Source organism: Aureobasidium pullulans, assembly GCF_000721785.1.
Source record: "Aureobasidium pullulans EXF-150 unplaced genomic scaffold scaffold_59, whole genome shotgun sequence".
NCBI lineage: Eukaryota > Fungi > Ascomycota > Dothideomycetes > Dothideales > Saccotheciaceae > Aureobasidium > Aureobasidium pullulans.
This window is the reverse complement of record NW_021941079.1, coordinates 22403-40101: the sequence shown is the minus strand read 5'-3', so window position 1 is coordinate 40101 and position 17699 is coordinate 22403. Positions and strand designations below refer to the sequence as shown.

At 42.8% G+C, this 17699-nt stretch overlaps 5 protein-coding genes across 5 annotated transcripts; 2 read left to right on the top strand and 3 right to left on the bottom strand.

Moving 5' to 3' along the window:
- Positions 1–7626: 7626 nt before the first annotated feature.
- Positions 7627–7836, bottom strand: M438DRAFT_243360 (ankyrin; the record flags this gene model as incomplete). The annotated part of the gene is made up of 1 exon (XM_029899567.1): positions 7627–7836. A coding segment is annotated over one exon (210 nt), but the record flags the coding sequence as incomplete, so codon positions are not given.
- Positions 7837–9582: 1746 nt separating this feature from the next.
- M438DRAFT_285939 (NAD(P)-binding protein) lies at positions 9583–10218 on the top strand (the record flags this gene model as incomplete). Its single annotated transcript, XM_029901569.1, has 2 exons — positions 9583–9624; positions 9676–10218. The coding sequence occupies 2 exons, from the start codon at positions 9583–9585 to the stop codon at positions 10216–10218; spliced, it is 585 nt and encodes a 194-aa protein (XP_029754520.1).
- Positions 10219–10661: 443 nt separating this feature from the next.
- On the bottom strand, positions 10662–12585 carry M438DRAFT_410301 (beta-glucosidase; the record flags this gene model as incomplete). The annotated part of the gene is made up of 2 exons (XM_029910082.1): positions 10662–12439; positions 12493–12585. 2 exons carry the CDS (start codon positions 12583–12585, stop codon positions 10721–10723), a joined length of 1812 nt encoding a protein of 603 aa, XP_029754519.1. The 3' UTR covers positions 10662–10720.
- Positions 12586–14097: 1512 nt separating this feature from the next.
- M438DRAFT_285960 (alcohol oxidase) lies at positions 14098–15918 on the top strand (the record flags this gene model as incomplete). The annotated part of the gene is made up of 1 exon (XM_029901573.1): positions 14098–15918. The coding sequence occupies one exon, from the start codon at positions 14098–14100 to the stop codon at positions 15916–15918; it is 1821 nt and encodes a 606-aa protein (XP_029754518.1).
- Positions 15919–16030: 112 nt separating this feature from the next.
- M438DRAFT_285941 (uncharacterized protein) lies at positions 16031–16990 on the bottom strand (the record flags this gene model as incomplete). The annotated part of the gene is made up of 1 exon (XM_029901570.1): positions 16031–16990. The coding sequence occupies one exon, from the start codon at positions 16988–16990 to the stop codon at positions 16031–16033; it is 960 nt and encodes a 319-aa protein (XP_029754517.1).
- Between the last annotated feature and the right edge of the window lie 709 nt (positions 16991–17699).

Sequence of the window (17699 nt, the reverse complement as noted above, 5' to 3'; positions counted from 1 at the left end):
TAATAATAACTTACTAGATAAGACTATTATAGATAGCTAGACATTAATATAGAACCTTTGCCTTCTTAAATAAGTTCCTAACATTAACACTATCTAGACACACTTCTATAGCACCTTAGAGGTAATTAATCTATAGTACTAAGTAATCTAGATAGCCCTATACTAGTACTAGTTCTTAATGTCTTTAAAGCCATTATTTAAGTAGGTAGAAGGTTAGTTCTATTAGATTATAGTCTAGTAAGTAAGGTAGTAAGTAGACGAGTATTACTCTAGCTAATATATAGAGTTCCTTAACCTTATCTAAGTAGTAAGTAGAGTAGTTATCTATTATAAGCACCTTACTATAGATCTAAGGAAGTAGTTAGTTCTCTAGCTAGTTATTAAATATTAGCTACGTTACTAACCCTTTAATAACTAGCGTAGCATCTAGGAAACCATTAATTATAAGCGCTAGTAGTACTAAATACCTTATTATATAGCGAAGAACTAACTTAGTAAATGCTAGTAAACTAACTACTACCTAATAGGTACGTCTAAATAGCGTCTTCTTACTTACTACGCTCTCATTAATAAATATAAGGTCCTCTAGCGTAAACTAACTAATAGTTTACTTATAGATGCTATAGATTATAAAGTCCCTCTACGTAGTAATCTAAACTACTACCTCCTTTAAGAATATCTTTCTCTTTAAGAACTAAGAGACTATTAACTAGTTAACGACAATACTAAAGTAAATAAATAGCTCGAATACTAGCTCCTCCTACTATAGATCGCTCTTCTAAGTAACTAGCGATAGTAGCTACTACTCTATTATAGGTATAATTACGTACTTAGGTCCCTTCTAAATAGAGGCCTCCTTTAGGCGTATAATAATACTAAAGGCATCGAAATTGCCCTTTATTCTATATAGCGTAGAGCGACTAGCTCTAGGGACGATATGTTCTACCTCTTTAACTATTAGGCCTTACCTATATATCTCTTTAACCTATCGTAGGTCCTCTAGAAGTAATTTTATTATATAAGTTAGCTAGGTCGAAGGTACGCGTAGATGCTCTAAATACTAGTTAAAACGAGTCTAACGTATAGTAGCAAGTAATTATACCTTACTTACGTATATATAGCTAATTTTAGTGCTTTAGAACGAGTGCAAGGTAAGCTATTAAGGTAATAGTTACTAATATTACTTAGAAAACAGCTTGTTTAACCCTAGATAACAATTTCTAAGAGTTAAAATTCTACCTAACTTATACGCGAGAATAAGGCCTAATACTAGAGTAAACGCTCTTACTTATATATACCTCGCGATTAACGCTATATCCTTATAGCCGTAAAAACGTACCCTTCCTAGTTGTACAATATTAGGATAAACGCCCTAGTAGATCTCTAAGAGAATTATTTAAAGGGTAAGATAGTTAGCTAGCTTCTAGACCTCTATGCTATTAAGTTATAAAAGTAACCTTCTAGCTTACTAGATCTACTTACTTATTTATATTGTAGGAACATATACCTTATTATCGATTATAACTATGTTATTATAATAACTACTAGTTCTTATAGGGCAATACCTTTCCTATTCTTTGCGTAAGCCCTTATAGTTTATCCTACGATGCGCTTAGATTAACATCCTAGCTATCTTATACATTAGTACTTTCTATAGCCTTCTTAAGAATCGCGATAAAATCGGTTTAGTCTAGCTCCTTTACTAGATCTAGTAGTGTTCTCTTAGAGTAGTCGCGTCTAGTTAGATTAGCTCTATTCCTAATAAGTATATCTACTGTTAATATGCGACCTAAACTAATAGCTATATATAGTAGTATCTCTTAGTTTAGATCTATAGGGCTACATCTTTAAGGGTTACTAGAAAGGTATTTATTTAGAATTTTCTCTTATAATTTGAAGGGATAAGAGGTAGACTTTATTAACTAGTATAATATAGTATTACTATTATTAGGACTTAACTCTAATAGGTTAACATTATTATAGCCTAACCTCTTATAGAGCACGTCGAATCTTCCTATAATATATTAGTATATAATATCCTTCTAAAGTGTTTCTTAGCACTAATAAATTACCTAATATATAAAGGCTCTACCCTAGAACCTTACCTAGATTCTTTTTAAGTAGCTAATAAGAGCTCTTAGTAATAGTTATCTTAAATGTTTATATATCTTTACTTAAACAGACTATTAACGTAGGGTCTCCTAAGCGTCTAACTACTATCATACTAGTACTTACTATTAGTATAACTATATGCGCTTTACTATTCTCTTCTATATTATAATATAGAAGAGACTAACTTCTCTCTCTATTATTATTAAATAAGACCCTATAACCCCTTACTACTAGAGGCGGTATAAGACGTTTAAGTAGTAATAGATAGCTATATTAATAAGTAACATTAAAAGCGCTTCTACTATAGTTATCTAAGATACTAACATCTAAGTTACGAGTAAGTAACTCCTTTACGAGATGTGTTTTACTAAGGAATAGAGCTACGTATAAGGGTGTTCTACCTTGTTTATCTTAAAAATTTATAAGTGCTAGTATACTACTAATAAGGAGATTAAGGTATAGATAACCTTACGAATCCTCTAAATTGCTTATAAGTCGATAGAGTAGACCTTAACCTTAGTAATTCCTAACTATTAGATCTACACCCTCTTTAATTAGTTTAGCTACTACTTTTATATTATACTAGAGAGTAATAGCGTAAAAGATTACACTTTCCCTATATTAATCCTTATAGTTTAAGTCTACGCTACGATTAAGTAGAACATTAAGTAATTCTAGACTTAAGATATAGGAGTAGAGTACCTATATAATATAGTTTTGCCCCCTAATAGTAACTACGTTAATGTTATACTAGGCATCTTTAGCTATAAGCTTTAGAATAGATTCTTAGAACGCTAATGCCTAATCGTAATAAAAGATGCTTAGTAAGTACTAAAGTATAGTCTATCTAATATAGTCTTTCTTATTAATATTAATATTATGGCGGGTAAGAGCTAATTCTAGAAGGTCAATCGATTTAAGTTATATAAGTAATAGTAGGATAGGGACTTGTTCGCTATCTTACATCGTTAAAGAGGTAAGTAAAAGTAAAGGTAAGCATAGTAAAGATCCTACGACTAGTAGGTATTCTAATCTAATAGCTTTATATAAGATAGTAGGGCTACTATCGTATTATAGATTAGGGTTAGCGCTAAGCGTTAGAAGCACTTCTACTATTTAATCGTAGTTTATCTTATATACATATAAGAGTTAAGTCCTTCTATAATATAGAACTTATTTATCTAGATCTATAGTCTTAGGCGATAAACGCTAAATTATATAATAAAGACTAAAAATGAGTAGATATATATAGCGTCTAGGCCCTACCTAACATCGTAGCTATAGAGTATGTCTAAGGGTTATTACTTAAAAGTAGTTAAATTGCCTACCTAGAGGCGCTCTATATTACGTAGATAACTAAGTGCTATATCTTCTACCGCTAATTTAGTAGGACATATACGGAGGTAATAACCCTATATATAAGTTAAATGTCTATAAAAGGAGCGGCTATCTAGAGGCAAACTAGATGTCTAAACTAATTTCTAGGACTAAAGAGTATCTAGACATACTATAGCTATATTAGTATAGCTAAATAGAAACTAGCGATAACGTGTCCTCTTAAAATAGTTAGAGAGAGACGAATCGAAAAGTCTAATAGTAGACTCTTAGATAATTAGAAAGCCCCTAGTTATAACTAAAGTATTAGTAGTAGTTATAGCACTATTAGACTAAGGGCGCTAACATCTTAGGACATATCTAAGAGCATGCTTAAATTCGTGTTTCTCTAGTAGCTAGAGGGCGTAGTAAACGACCTTAAGTGTAGCTATAGCTAGGTCCTAGTTTTAGCTACTTATAATTCCTTATCTTATAACTTATTCGTATACACTATTAATTAGCAAAAATCTCTGTTCTAAATTAGTAGGATAGCTCTAGTAGGAGCTAATTATCTAAGATTTAACCTTCTAAGCAAAAACCTATTTAAATTAATCTTAACAATAATTTGTAGTAGACTCGGCTATAGCACTTATTAACCTAGTACCTATAAAGATAAAACCTCCTATTTTACGACTCTAACCTAACTTAGAAGTCTATAGCTAGTACTTTAAGTTATTTAGCTTTTACTATATAGCACTCTATTTTGCGCTTCTAGCCCTATATATAGGGTCGATATAGATGTAATCTATTTAGCTTAAGTAGGTAGGTAGTAGTAGAGACTACGGCCGCTTTAAAGCTAAGAGTCTAGGCTTTAGTCTTTATAGCTATTAGCTATATTACTATCTTACTTTTAATATCGTTATTTAGGTATAGTCTTCTTAGCCTTCTTATAAGGTTAAGTCTACATCTTTACGTTTGCTAGTAGGAAGCCTTAATGAAAATTACCTATATTATATAGATTACTTAGAATATTAAGGGTATTATTAACAGATTTTCGTAGGATATAATAATTATCGACACTTAGCTTACTAATGCATTCATTAATACTATTATGTAGGTATATACTAGTATTGCTAGTACTATACTTCTTATAGTCGCTACCCCTTATATTAGTATTACTATCCTATTCCTATGCGTAATATTTTAGGTTATTTAATACGTTTATCTCTAAACGTTAAAGTAGTTAAGAATACTAGACTTAGAAGTAAAGGCTCCATTATGTACTTACTTCTTATAGTTAGCTTCTAGACTAGCCTTAATTAAAGCTTTTAGATAGATAGAGGACTATAGAGAGATAAACATTTAACTATTACGAAATAGCTAAGTACCTTACTATTTACTAGCCTCTATCTAGAATTAGCTCGTACTCGTCCTTAATCTTGTAGTAGCTAGACTAGTAACTACGATTATATCTATTACTTTTAACCTTAAGGGTCTAGATACTAGCTACCTTAGTCTCGTACTAATAGGTATTATGGACATTAGCTTCCATTTTAAGATTCTTATCTAAAGCTAGACTTTACTAGAGATAAGTCTAGGAGCTATAGCTCGTATAAACTAGTTTATAAACGAGTTACTATAGGAAGTAGAAGGATAGATTACGCTATTAACAAGTTAGCTAGAGAGAGGCAAAATTAACATTTAAAACCTTATAGCCTTATATTCTATCGATTCTATAGCATCATTAGTACTTAAGGATATCTCCTTATACATTAAAATAGGTAAGAAGGTCGTAATATATAGTCGTATAGGTAGTAGTAAATCATTAATAATCTCTATAATCTTTGGCCTCCTTTATATAACTTCTAGAACTATTACCGTCGATAATTTAGACGCGACATCTATACGCGCGACTACTCTTCGCGCTAGAATTATACTATTAACGTAAGATCCTTACTTCATAAATAGCTCTATTCGCTATAACCTTTTACTCTATTAAGCATCTAGTATTACTAATAATACTATTATATTTACTCTTAAAAGGACAGGCTTATCTATAAAGCTTAGTTTATATAAGGATAAGAGCTCTATTTCTAATATCTTAGATAAGCTCTTAGTCCTAGAAGACATACTTATAAGGGGAGAAATGTAACTCTTCGCAATTACTTACGCTATACTCTTAATAAGTAAGATTCTTATCCTTAATAAGCTAATAAGTAGTCTAGATACTACCTCTAACTAGATCGTATAGCGTGTTCTATAGGAACACTATACTACTAGAAACTATATAATAATCTATATAGCGCATAAATTGCGTTCTATTATTAACTATAATATAGTAGTTATTATAAATAAAGGAAGGGTTATAGAGAAAGGAAAGCCTTCTAAACTTGCTAGGACTAAAGGTAGTTTATTTAGGTAGCTACTTTCTTAATCTTCCTAGTCTATATACCTAAAGATTAGCTACTATAGTATTTAGTGCTATTAGATCTAACGATCGCATTATAGTTTTTAATCTCGAACACGAACGTTCTTAAGATTAAAGTCGAATTAATCTAGTACGATTATAATAAGTAGTAGATAAAGCCTAACATTATAAAATATAATTTTAGATTCTAGGAAAGGTAGCCTATTGTTGCTAGGGAAGACGACTAAGGTGTTATTAGCTAGATCTAAAGCTTCTAATTTCTCGAGAATAGTACCTATACCTTAATTTAACTAATAGATAGTACGATAGTACTTAAAGAACTTAAACTTCGTCTCATTAATATTATTAATAGGTTTTAGTACCTCTATATTCTTTTATAGATCTACTTAGTTTTAGGTAAGAACGATATAATAAAACCCTAATATAGACGGTTAAGGAAAAGTTAATAGCATTAATCTTAGTAATAGTGTAGTATAGGCTACTACGTATTACGCCCTTACTACTACTACCTAGAAGAAACTATAGGAAGTGTACGTACTAGCTATAGGGCAATTATATCGTACTTAGCGTTAAGGAGTAGACTTTAGGTCGATACTCTTCTATATAATTGTAAGGTAAGCATCACTATATAATTAGTATAGAACGTCTTATGTTATCTACGTAGAATAACTATATAGCTCTACCCAAAATTTAGATTAACCTTTACCTTAGTTTTAGCACTATGTTAGGAATTAAACGTATAGTTCTTATTAGCGGCTACTTAGATAGTAGTATAGGTACTAAACTTACTAAGGTGCTTTACGAATAAGGCCTCTACGTCTACGTAACTGCTCGTAACACTTCTAAGATAGCTAGCCTATCCGCTTTAGGTATTAAAACGCTAACTCTAGACGTCTAATCCTAAGAGTCTATCGAAGCCTATATAAAATAAATCCCTAGCCTTAACATACTTATTAATAATGCTAGAGCCCTAATAATAACGACTATATCTAACATTTCTATCCTAGAAGCGAAGAATATTTTTAATATTATAGTTTAGGGTAATATCGCTATAATCTAAGCGTTTCTGCCTTAGCTTATTAAATTAAAGAAGGCGATAATAGTAAATTATACTTCTATTAGAGTATATCTTACTATACTATTTTAATTGGTCTATAACGCTTTAAAAGCCGCTATGTCTATGTTTTTAGATGCTATACGTCTAGAACTCGAAGCCTTCGATATTATAGTTATTAACCTTAAAACTAGCGGTATACGTACGCAAATCGTAATAAACGTGCGGGCTAAGGATCCTAAACTACCTAAGGGCTCATTATATACTCCTACTAAAGAAGAAACGGAAAGTGCACTAAGGGTTAATTAGTTAGGAGATCGTAGCATTCTAGTAGAAGAGTAGGCGAGATAGGTTATAAAAGAGTTGTTAAAGTAGACGCCGCTATAGACGATTTGGTTAGGTAAGTCTACTACGCTCTTAAGGTATGCGAGTTCATTACTAATAGCTTAGTTTAATAGGATGATTAAGATGTTAACTAGTCTTAATAAGATATAGGCTATCTTATAGAAGAAGAAGAAGTGATTTAGACTAATGTACTAGTTTTGTCTAGGTTTCCTATAAGGTTATGTAGAAAGACTTCATTAAGATGTTTCCTAAGAGAATTAACGTAAGAGATAAAGTCTCCTAGGCAGTGTAATTAAGCCTATGCTGTAGTGAAACTCGTTACGGCTTTATGACGCAGCAAGAGTCTTAGACTAGTCTAGAAGTCGGAGGCTATCGCTAGGTGTACTAGCTTGCGGCCTTTGTTATCTACTATATCGACGTTTGCACCTTTCTTAAGTAAGAGCTGTAGCATGTTCTCCTGCCGCTTTTGTATAGTCATATAAAGAGCGGTACTTCCTTCGCTGTTCCTTTCGTTGATGTCGACACCTTCTTCGAGGAGAATGCGTACGATGCCTTCGTGTCTGCTTTCGATTGCCATATGCAGGAGAGATTGTTGAGGATCAAATGCAGGATAGGTGGTTGGTCCGACGGAGACCTGGGGCTGAGGCCGTTGTGATGGAATGAGTGTTTTGGGTGTTGTGCTAGAATGTTCTTGTCGTGAACCCGGAGGTGTTGTATCTGAAGGGGTTTGATGCAAGCTCGGGCGATGCTCATAGGATCCGTCAATGACCAGAGGATTCGACAAGTCATGTGAAGATTGTAGTTGCTCTGGAGCCGGCGTTGAAGATGAATGCGAAGGAGATTGACGGGTCTCATCGATGTCGGGAAGTGCAATTGTTGATTGCCGATCAGGCCATGTGACTTCATGCTGCTCCTTGGGAAGCTGCTGGAGCTGATTGTCACGGAACAGAAGAGCAAGTTCGTGATCATCGAGCCAAGCGCAATCGTCACTAGCAGATCCATCCATATCTGCGGAGACGGACTGGTGGACTTGATCGTGCTCAGAGGAAGCACAACCAACCAAACTCTGTGAACCAGAAGTCAAGTCATCGAGATCGTCGAAGTCGAAGCCCAAGCTGGGAAGAGACGTGTTGAGGCCTAAGGTGAAGTTCTGTCCTAAACAGTCTTGAGAATGCATGCCGAAAACTGGCGTGGTCATTGGCTCGGACAATGGAGACGTGCTAGCATTTTCCTGTGGTATGGCCATTCCGTGAGCTGATATAGACGAAGGGGAGAGAAGTAAGTCGCATGACTCGTCATAACGTATGGGAGCACGAGCAACATGATTGATGGGGTGCGATGTAGTGGATAAAGCGTTTGGAATTGGAGCGAGCTGAGTGTGGGTTTCCGCCTCGCGTTCCTTCGCCTTCTTGACTGGGCGTGCATGAGTATGTGTTCTCTTTGTCTCTTTACAGAAGTGTTACATACGACGGAAACGACGCTGGGCCTCGCGGTTCTGCTGGCGCCGACGCTCACAGAGGTCGTCTTGATGGGTTGGCGGACTGATCCGAGACATCACTCCCTCTGGTTCTCGCTCGTGGCCTTGGCCTTGTCCCTCCTCTTGTTCACCCTCTTCTTGCGCTTTATCGTCTAGTGTGGGATCCTCCTCGTGTCCCGTCTCTTCAGCATGGCGTGGCGCCCGTGATTGGAGGTCAGTGTCGGTCATGGCGCTCTTTCAGATGCAAGATGATGGTTACAGGACATTCGAGTCTCTGGGCATTGTTCCAGCACGGAATGGTCTTCATGTTGTCGGAATCAATGCGCCAGGTCTTCGAGCGCGAAAGCCATCATTATCGACCGCTGTGTTGCGACTGCCAAGAAATCGGAGCAAGCCGCCGCGACCGCGAGTGACTTCGAAGCCTCATCTTCCAAGGCTTCTTTCCTGAAAACTGTTCTTCATGCTGGCGCCTGGATCTCAAGACTCGCATCTATTCAAGCAGGCAAATGCTTCATCCATCGAATCTGTCAAGCAAAGTGATCCTACAAAACAGTCCGTTGAAACTGTGCAGAGTGAGATGACGTCAGATTACTCCGTATCCACCTAGCAATTAGCTCGTATACCATAATCTGCGTTCAGCTTAGCAATGTTGAAAGTTAGGACAGACCTTTTGAAAATGGTGTGTTTCGACCAAGACCACCTTTATGACAGGTATAAGTACAATGTCCTAGACGCTCCCAAAGCGGAGTATCGCATTCCGAATTATCATCTAACACACAGAGCAACCACCTCCGCTTGCGAGCCCGATCAATATCGTCTTCCTTTCAACATTTCCTCTGAACCGATTTCAACATGATCGCCGTGACTACCGTTCTAGTTACCGGTGCTAACAAGGTCAGCAGATCCAACTGATTAACTCCAGCATACGCTTACCATCTCATATAGGGCCTGGGTCGTGGCTTCGTACAGAAGTACCGCTCAAGACCAGACACCGTCGTTGTGGCCGCGGTTCGCAACCCAGAAAGCGAAGAATCTAAGGCACTCCTTAACCTCAACAACGCCCAAGGCAGCAAACTTATCCTTGTAAAGATCGAGAGCGCCTCCGCAACCGATGCCCTTAAAGCCGTCGAGAGCATCAAGAAGCAAGGCGTGTCGCACCTCGACATTGTCATCGCCAATGCCGGCATCTTCAAGTCCGCGGCATTCCTCGAGGTTTCCAAGATGAAATCTTCAGACCTGCTCGAACACGTTGACATCAATGTCAATGGACCAGTCCGTCTTTTCCAGGCGACACTGCCTTTGCTCCACGCCAGCAGACAGCCCAAATTCATCGCCATCTCGTCTGGAGTTGGAACCATCGGTGGTGCTGAGTATATACCCTGGGCTGTGACTTCGTACGGCGCTTCAAAGGCCGCTCTCAACTTTCTTCTTCGTCGCATCCATATCGAGAACAAGGATCTCATTGCCATTGCGTTTCATCCTGGGTGAGCTACCACCTGCATGCCAACTTGAGCAGCCGGAAGACATCATACTAATAATGCACAGTGCTGTCCAGACTGACGAAGGCAACAAGGCTGCCCAGTTCTTCGGCTTCGAAGCCGCCTTCACCAGCGTGGAAGATAGCGTTGACGGTATCGTCGCAAAGGTATGAAGCGTCCTGAGCCTAACCCCATTTACTCGTCGGAGCCAAGGGCTGATCAAGTTCGATAGGTCGATGCCGCTACACGTGAGGAAACCTCTGGTAGATTCCTCGCCTTCGACAACACCCCTCTTGTTTGGTAGAGAGTGTAGGATAAAGGTAAGTGTTCCAAGTGAGTCGAATCAGATAAGGGGTTAATCAGCGTGGGATATGATGCGTAGCATAGTCTGATGATCCACACTCGATGTCTCTTAGAGCCTTTTGCAAAAGAGAAATTGCATGTAAGCTGTGTCTATCCTAGGGGTTCGTTTTCTTCGGATTGGTATATATAATCATATGCGCAAGTTTCCCTTATGCGATATGATTGTGGAAGAAATCCACAAGGTCGAAGAAGCTGCGCTTGTAGTGTCTCTCAAACTTCCCACTCGTACGATTGACAGTCTGCAATCCATACTGATTTTCATATGATCGGAATTCATTGTTGTCGACGAAACTCCACGCCAGCGCACCAATAACTTTCACGCCGTCAAGGTACATGGCTTTCAAAGTCTCTGTCAAGAATGCTTGGAAGTATAACGTCCTTTCCAAATCATAGCGCTGCTCGGGCAATGTCTTTTCTGCGTCTTTGAAAGGGTTGAAGCCGAATTCTGTAATCATGATTCCGCCGGCAGGCTGGAAGGTCTTCCAGACATAGCCGAGTTGCTGGCGGACGTACTGAGGTGCGATGTATGCGTAGTCGTTCGACTTTTGTCCGAACTGCCAACCATTTTGCTGAATGCCATTTTGTGTGAGGTTGGCGCAGTAAGGGAAGAGAGTGTGGCTGGAGTTGTTGATACACGAGGCCAGGCCATCGTCAGGGGCAGAAGCGAGCTGAGAAACGTAAGGGTCGAATGCCCAGAAGTCAACCGAGCCCTTGATAGAGTCGATCTGCTGAGGAGTCAAGGCAGTGAGATTGACAGCTGTATTGAGCACGCTGGAGGGATATTGTTTTCCGAGGAAGAGAGGATTGCCCCAGACTCCGAGGATGAAATCTTGATACCTCAAGGCAGCGGCGACGTCGTCTTTGTTGGCTGGGTCTCGAGGGACAGCAAGGTTGTTGGCAAACTTGACAGTCACTTTGCCCGTACCCTTCAAAGTCTGCTTGTACCACCTGTAGATGGCGGAATGAACGAGCAAAAGATTTGTGTTGGCTTGATATGTGTCGTATTGGAGGTTTATGCCGGTGTTGATCTCATTGAAAGTGACCCAGTAAGGCACTCGGTCGGCGTATCTCGTCATTACTTGCTTGGCATAATACAAGTAATCCGCTGTCGAAGATGTGGCGTTGTCGTAGTCGACCGAAGGAGGCGTGTCGGCATGAACAAGAGTCACAATCGGCTTGATGCCGTACTGCAAACACGTGTTGATAACATCGTCGTAGTGATCCAAGCCTTGTTGGTTGATAGGAGTGTTGGCATTGCCAAAGGGTACGATGCGACTCCAGGAGATGGAGAAAGAGTAGTAGGGCACACCCATAGCAGCCAAGCGAGCGATATCCTGCTTGTACAGGTAGTAGTTCATGTCTGTCACGGCAGAGTCGTTTTGACCGGCCAAAGCTGGTATCTTCTGGTTGCCGAAGATGTCTAAACCGCCGGGGCCACGACCTTCTTGCTGCAATGCGCCTTCGATCTGCCATGCACTGCCAGCGACTCCCCAGACAAAGTCTTTGTCAAACTTCATCGAGGCAGAGCTCGTTTCGAAAGGGAGGGCGGGAGGGAAGACGAGCTCGCTGGTTGCGACGGGTGTCGGTAGAGCAGTGGTTGTGAAAGGTACGGTATGCAGGTAGCTGTACCCAGCCCAAAGAGCGGCATACGCGCTTTGTCCATACCTTCCATCTGAGGTGGCCGAGGGGTTCAGAGAATAGGTCGTGTACGTGATGCCCGAGGGCAGCAGAGTCTTCGCCTTCGCATACGGTGGTGCGAAGGCGCTTTGGTACTTGACGGGCGATGCGATCGGGGTCGCGTATCGATCACTGGTGACTTGAGTGTAGCTGAATGCTGTGTCGCTTGCAACAGAAGAAGTCGAGGTGCTCTGGAATTGGTCAGCTCCTAGAAGGGTCCATGAAATAGGCCTCTGTACCGAACTCTGTTTCTTAGCATCAGGCCTGGATGAGCTGCGACTGATGTGCCTAGGCCGAAGACAGCCACGGCTGATATGGTCAACACTTCCAGACGCATGATTTGGCAATCGAGTGTTCGAGTATTGGATGTTATCACTGCCTTGGCTGACGGGAATGCTCCTGGTTTATACTGCTCGGTACACCATCCATCGGCAGTTGAAGCTGTGGAAGAAGATTGTGATCTCGTAACTGTTGAAGCTAAGAGTCCAGGTTACATGCATGAGCAGCATGAAAGTCTGTTTGCATGGGCTCTGTCTCCTCTTTCGAAGCTCCCCACATCGACTGCATGTTCCAGTGTGGAGAGAAGCGGGGTGTGATGACGGGCACAAAGCGCGCCCTTTACCGTGCCCTAAAGCCCGTGTGCCGAACCTTGTTAAGGCGTGAGAGCTGGAGATTTGTGGCGGTGCGATTGATCTCGGGGTCTGTTCTTCCGACGATGCGATATCATGGTCAAGAGGAGTAAGCACCCCATGAAGATGAGAAGACTTGGAGAGAACACCAAGATGAGACGAACAGGTTCAAAGTCGAAAGACAGACTTCATTGTGGACTTAGACCTGCTCAACGCTTGATGGGTGACTATCCACTCGCACGAATCTCATGGCGCATTCCCATCTTGCAGCTCTCGAAATGGCAGAATTGTCGTGACTTCGACACCGAGGATTCTCAGCCCACGTCAAAAGCCTCGAGACTTGCGACTGAAGTCGTGAGTGGACGGAACCCGGTCTGACGTTTAAGCGGTGCTTCGACGAATGCTGAGGTGGTGAGGAATCTTCTCGTGCGCAAGACGCTCTTCTTGAGTTGGAGTCCATGTCATGTCCAGACGTGCGTTGTCTTCTTCGAGGAAAAGTGAAAGTGTGAGAGGTATGACGAAGGGTCGCCGTCGGCCGAAAGCGATTGCCAAGACCGTGTTTGCTTCTTTCACTTCCCTCCGCCGTGTCCGCTCTGTTGACAACAACTTTTTGGAAAACATCATTCACTCAACCATTTCAACATGCTCTAGCGATCATAAATGATTGATTATATTGACTAAGATCAGATGATAACACATCAAGGTGCATCTCAGTCACGACATCTCGCCAACAGTAGTGCAGCGCTGCGCCTTCTGCGAATCTCTCCATCAAGACCGACTTGGCCGCCGAAGAAATACACTCAAGCTTCGCCAATGCTGGCGGTGCTGAACACTCTACTTGCCATGCCATCCGCAACGTTAGAGACGGCCCTTTTACCAAACCGTGTCAATCAGATATACTTTCTTGACACCTCAACGTGGCCTGCATCAACCGCCTTCAGTTAAACATCTCGACCATCTGCGTCAACGCGCTACTTGGCACATAACCATGTGCACCACGCTACGGTCTTGATGCGCCGTTTGATATCTCTTGTCCTTCCTTGTCCTCAACTGTTTAGACCTTTGGCCCTTGCGTATCGCGTTTCTCGGACCGGCGTCATCACGGTATGGCCGTAGGTACATTGATGATATCAGGACCTTGATGCAAGAGCTCAGGTATAAGAGGTAGGTGAAAGCTTTCTGCATGTCCTCATCAATCACCACCAGTACCCCTGATCACCATGTTCTCTCTTCTGTTGGCTTGCGTTGCCATTCCTCTCGCTCTCGCAGCCCCCACTAGATCCTCCAACACCACTCTGGAGGACTCGTTCGATTATGTTATTGCCGGCGGTGGCTTGACTGGTCTAACTGTTGCAAGCCGACTCTCGGAGAACCCTTCCATCAGGGTGCTTGTCATCGAAGGTGGTCAAGACAGCCACAACGACCCCCGAGTCTATGATGTCCGAACCTACGGCCAAGCGTTCGAGTCCGACCTTGATTACAACATGACTTCCACGCCCATCTCATGGAGAAACGGCACACAGCTTCCCATGGCTGCCGGCAAGACTCTTGGAGGTTCAGGCAGCATCAATGGTGCTAGTTGGACCAAGGGACCCAAGACACAGTATGATCTTCTTCCTCTTCTCATTGGCGACGAGTCATGGGGCTGGGACGGCTTGAATCAATACATGCTCGGTGCCGAACAATTCTATGCCCCTTCCAATGAGCTCAAGTCCAAGGGCGCCGACTTTGACGGCCACAAGCACGGTTTCAGCGGTCCCGTCAAGGTCTCTTTCGCTCAGGGGATGTTCGGCGGCATCAATCAGCCCGCTCTCAACGCTTCCGAGCAGGTCTGGGGGCTTGAGCATGTCGATGATGTGGCTTCTGGTATCGTGAACGGCGCAACCATCATCCCTAATATGGTACAGCCCGATGTCAGTCAGAACAGATCTTCCCCCTACACTGCATACATCATCGGCGAACCTCAGTCTCGCGACAACCTCGTCATCTTGACCGGACACCGTGCTGTCGAGATCCGTTGGAACAACACTTGCACACAAGAAGAGCCTGAATGTGTGCTTACTGCTGACGGCGTATACTACCAAGCTTCTCGCGAGAGCGAGAGACTGTTCGTCAAAGCAAGTCGCGAAGTTCTCCTGGCTGCCGGCTCTATGCAAAGCCCTCAACTCCTTGAGCTCTCCGGTATCGGCGACCCTGCAGTCTTGAACAAGGCTGGTGTTTCAGTCAAGAAGTCTCTCATGGGTGTTGGCAAGAACCTTCAGGAGCAGACCAAGAACACGGTCACATACACACCAAAGTCCAACGACTTCGAAGGCTCCGGTCCATCATCCGCCATCGCGTTCCCCAACGTGCACCAGCTCCTTGGCAATGCATCCTCCACCGTCCACGCAGAAACTCTTGCCGGCCTCGCCGAATACGCAGCCCAACTTGAAGCCCAAGGTCTCGTCGCCAGCGCCAATGCGACTCACCGAGTCCTGCACTACCAAGTCGAAAACCTGTTCAACAACAGCGAAGCCGCAGCCGAGATCTTCTTCACCCAAGCGCTAGCCACCGAAACCAGTGCAGCGACTGTTGGCGCAGATCTTTGGAACCTGATTGTACTCGCCAGAGGCACAATCCACATCTCCAGCAACGATTCTTTCGACTTGCCGACTGTTGAGCCATCATACTTTGGACATCCTCTGGACTTGAAGCTGCAAACATTGGCTACGAAGCAAGCACATGAGGTTTACAACACTGCACCTCTTGCTGAGATGGTCAGTGATGTCACTCTGCCTGCTGAGGTGCCTAGCGACTATGCGGGCTGGGAGACATTTGTCAAGGATACGTTCACCTCTGTCTGGCACCCTATCGCAACGTTGAGTATGATGAAGGAGGAGTTCGGTGGTGTAGTCGACAACAAGCTGAAGGTGTATGGTATCAGCAACGTCAGATGTGTTGATGCGAGTGTGTTGCCTGTGCAATTGTCTGCGCATTTGAGTTCGAGCTTGTACGGGATTGCGGAGAAGGCAGCCGTTATGATTAGAGAGGACCAAGTTTGATGAAGTTATGAACGTTATGATGGGTGATAGAAGGTTAGAGAAATAGATAGATTCGAATAGATCAGAGTAATAACACGGCCATGCATACATACTCATATGTTTGTTCGAGTGATTACAAGATCGCGACGCCGTTGGGCGGACTTGCGACACCTCCGGGAACATGTATTGGCATACTGCTGAAGAAGAAGGAATATTTGTTCTTTTCCTTGCACTCTTTGGCCAGCTTATCCAAGTCGAAGATCTCGCCAATGGGAAGACCCCAACCAGCAAGCAACCACTCATGCAGCAGATAATCGGTATTCTGGCACGGCCAAGCTTCGAAACTCGGTTGGTCACCAGCAACAGCAGCAAAGCCCTTCTGCCAGATCCATCTCACCGTCTTCTCTGACGACTCGATACCAATGGCAGGAGGTGGATATGTCTCGGAAAGCTTCGTCCTCGCCTGGGTGTCCAGTACATCATATGCGCCCGTCCATCCCGTGCGAATGAACAGAATATCGCCTTCCTTGAATTCGACATCCTGTTTCGTCGCAATGTCCTCGAGCACATCAACGGTGATAGGTGTGGTCTGGAAACAAGACTCGACACTCCAAACCCCTTTATCTTCAGCCCAGCTCTTGTAATCCAACAACACGCCTCTACCCACCACACCGCCATTCTCGACCCAAACGTGAATGCCATTCTTCTCCGACCCCAAGACATCTTCATTGGTGCAGTCGTTGTAATATCTCTTTTCCTTTTGGTAGCCGTAGTGTCTGAAACCATCCCATTGCGAAGAACTCTGCGTGTTGAAAGTGACCGTGTCGTCGTTTACGGAGCGAGGGGCTTTGTTGATGATGTTGTGACCGAATGCGATGCGGTTGAAACATGGAGGCGACATTTTGTTCAAGGGCCAGTCGACGGAGATGCGAGTGCCGTGCTCGATCTCTTTGGATGCGGCGGTGGTGTTGGTGGGGGTGAGGAGGTTCAGCATGCCGAGTTGGTCGTTGGTGCCCCAGAGACCCCATGCATTGCCGTGGGGGCCATCTTTGCGTAGGGGAAGAGAGTCGAAGGAAGGACGAGATTTGCTCATGGTCAATTGGTGCTGGCGATGGGATGGATTTGTTGGAGGGGAGCTCGGCGCTGTTTTGTTGATCATGACGATGCGGGGTCGAGAACTCGCGCGACGGGGGTTTGTTTTCCCGAGCGGAAAACGAAGCCGCTTTTCCGATCCGCTTGTTGTGCTACTCACCCTGTTCTTGATTTGCCCATCTCTCGCAACGACGACAGGAGGACTTATCGCTCTTCGAAGGTGCGCAAAGTACTCTTTGTGCCTACACAGATGTCGTGGGTCATAAGTATCAAGGATATTGCAGTCGTGGGTGATCCGACGCCGATGCTTCTTGTCAAGTACATTCTGACATGGAAAAATCCACACTGTCCGAATGGTTCACACGTAACAAGAGTGATGTTCAGATGTGAGACCCACTTGTCACAATTAATCGATCACCTTTTTCTCCCCTAAGTCAAGCTCTTGCAAAATGACATTTACATGAGTGGAAACTACACGCGAATCTGCTGTTGGAATAAAGTGCATGGCGTCAAGGACCCTCACGCAGCTTTACGGATGGCTTGTCTCCCGCAAGAGTCAAAGCACCCAGATCGTGGGGCGCCATATTACTCGACCGCTCGAGGCTCTGCGAAGGCTGTTTGCGCCATCGGCAAAACAAGACTGACGAGGCTTGCCATGCATCTCTTGCAGTGCTTGGATATTTGCAATGCGACATCTTGTCACCTGCGAC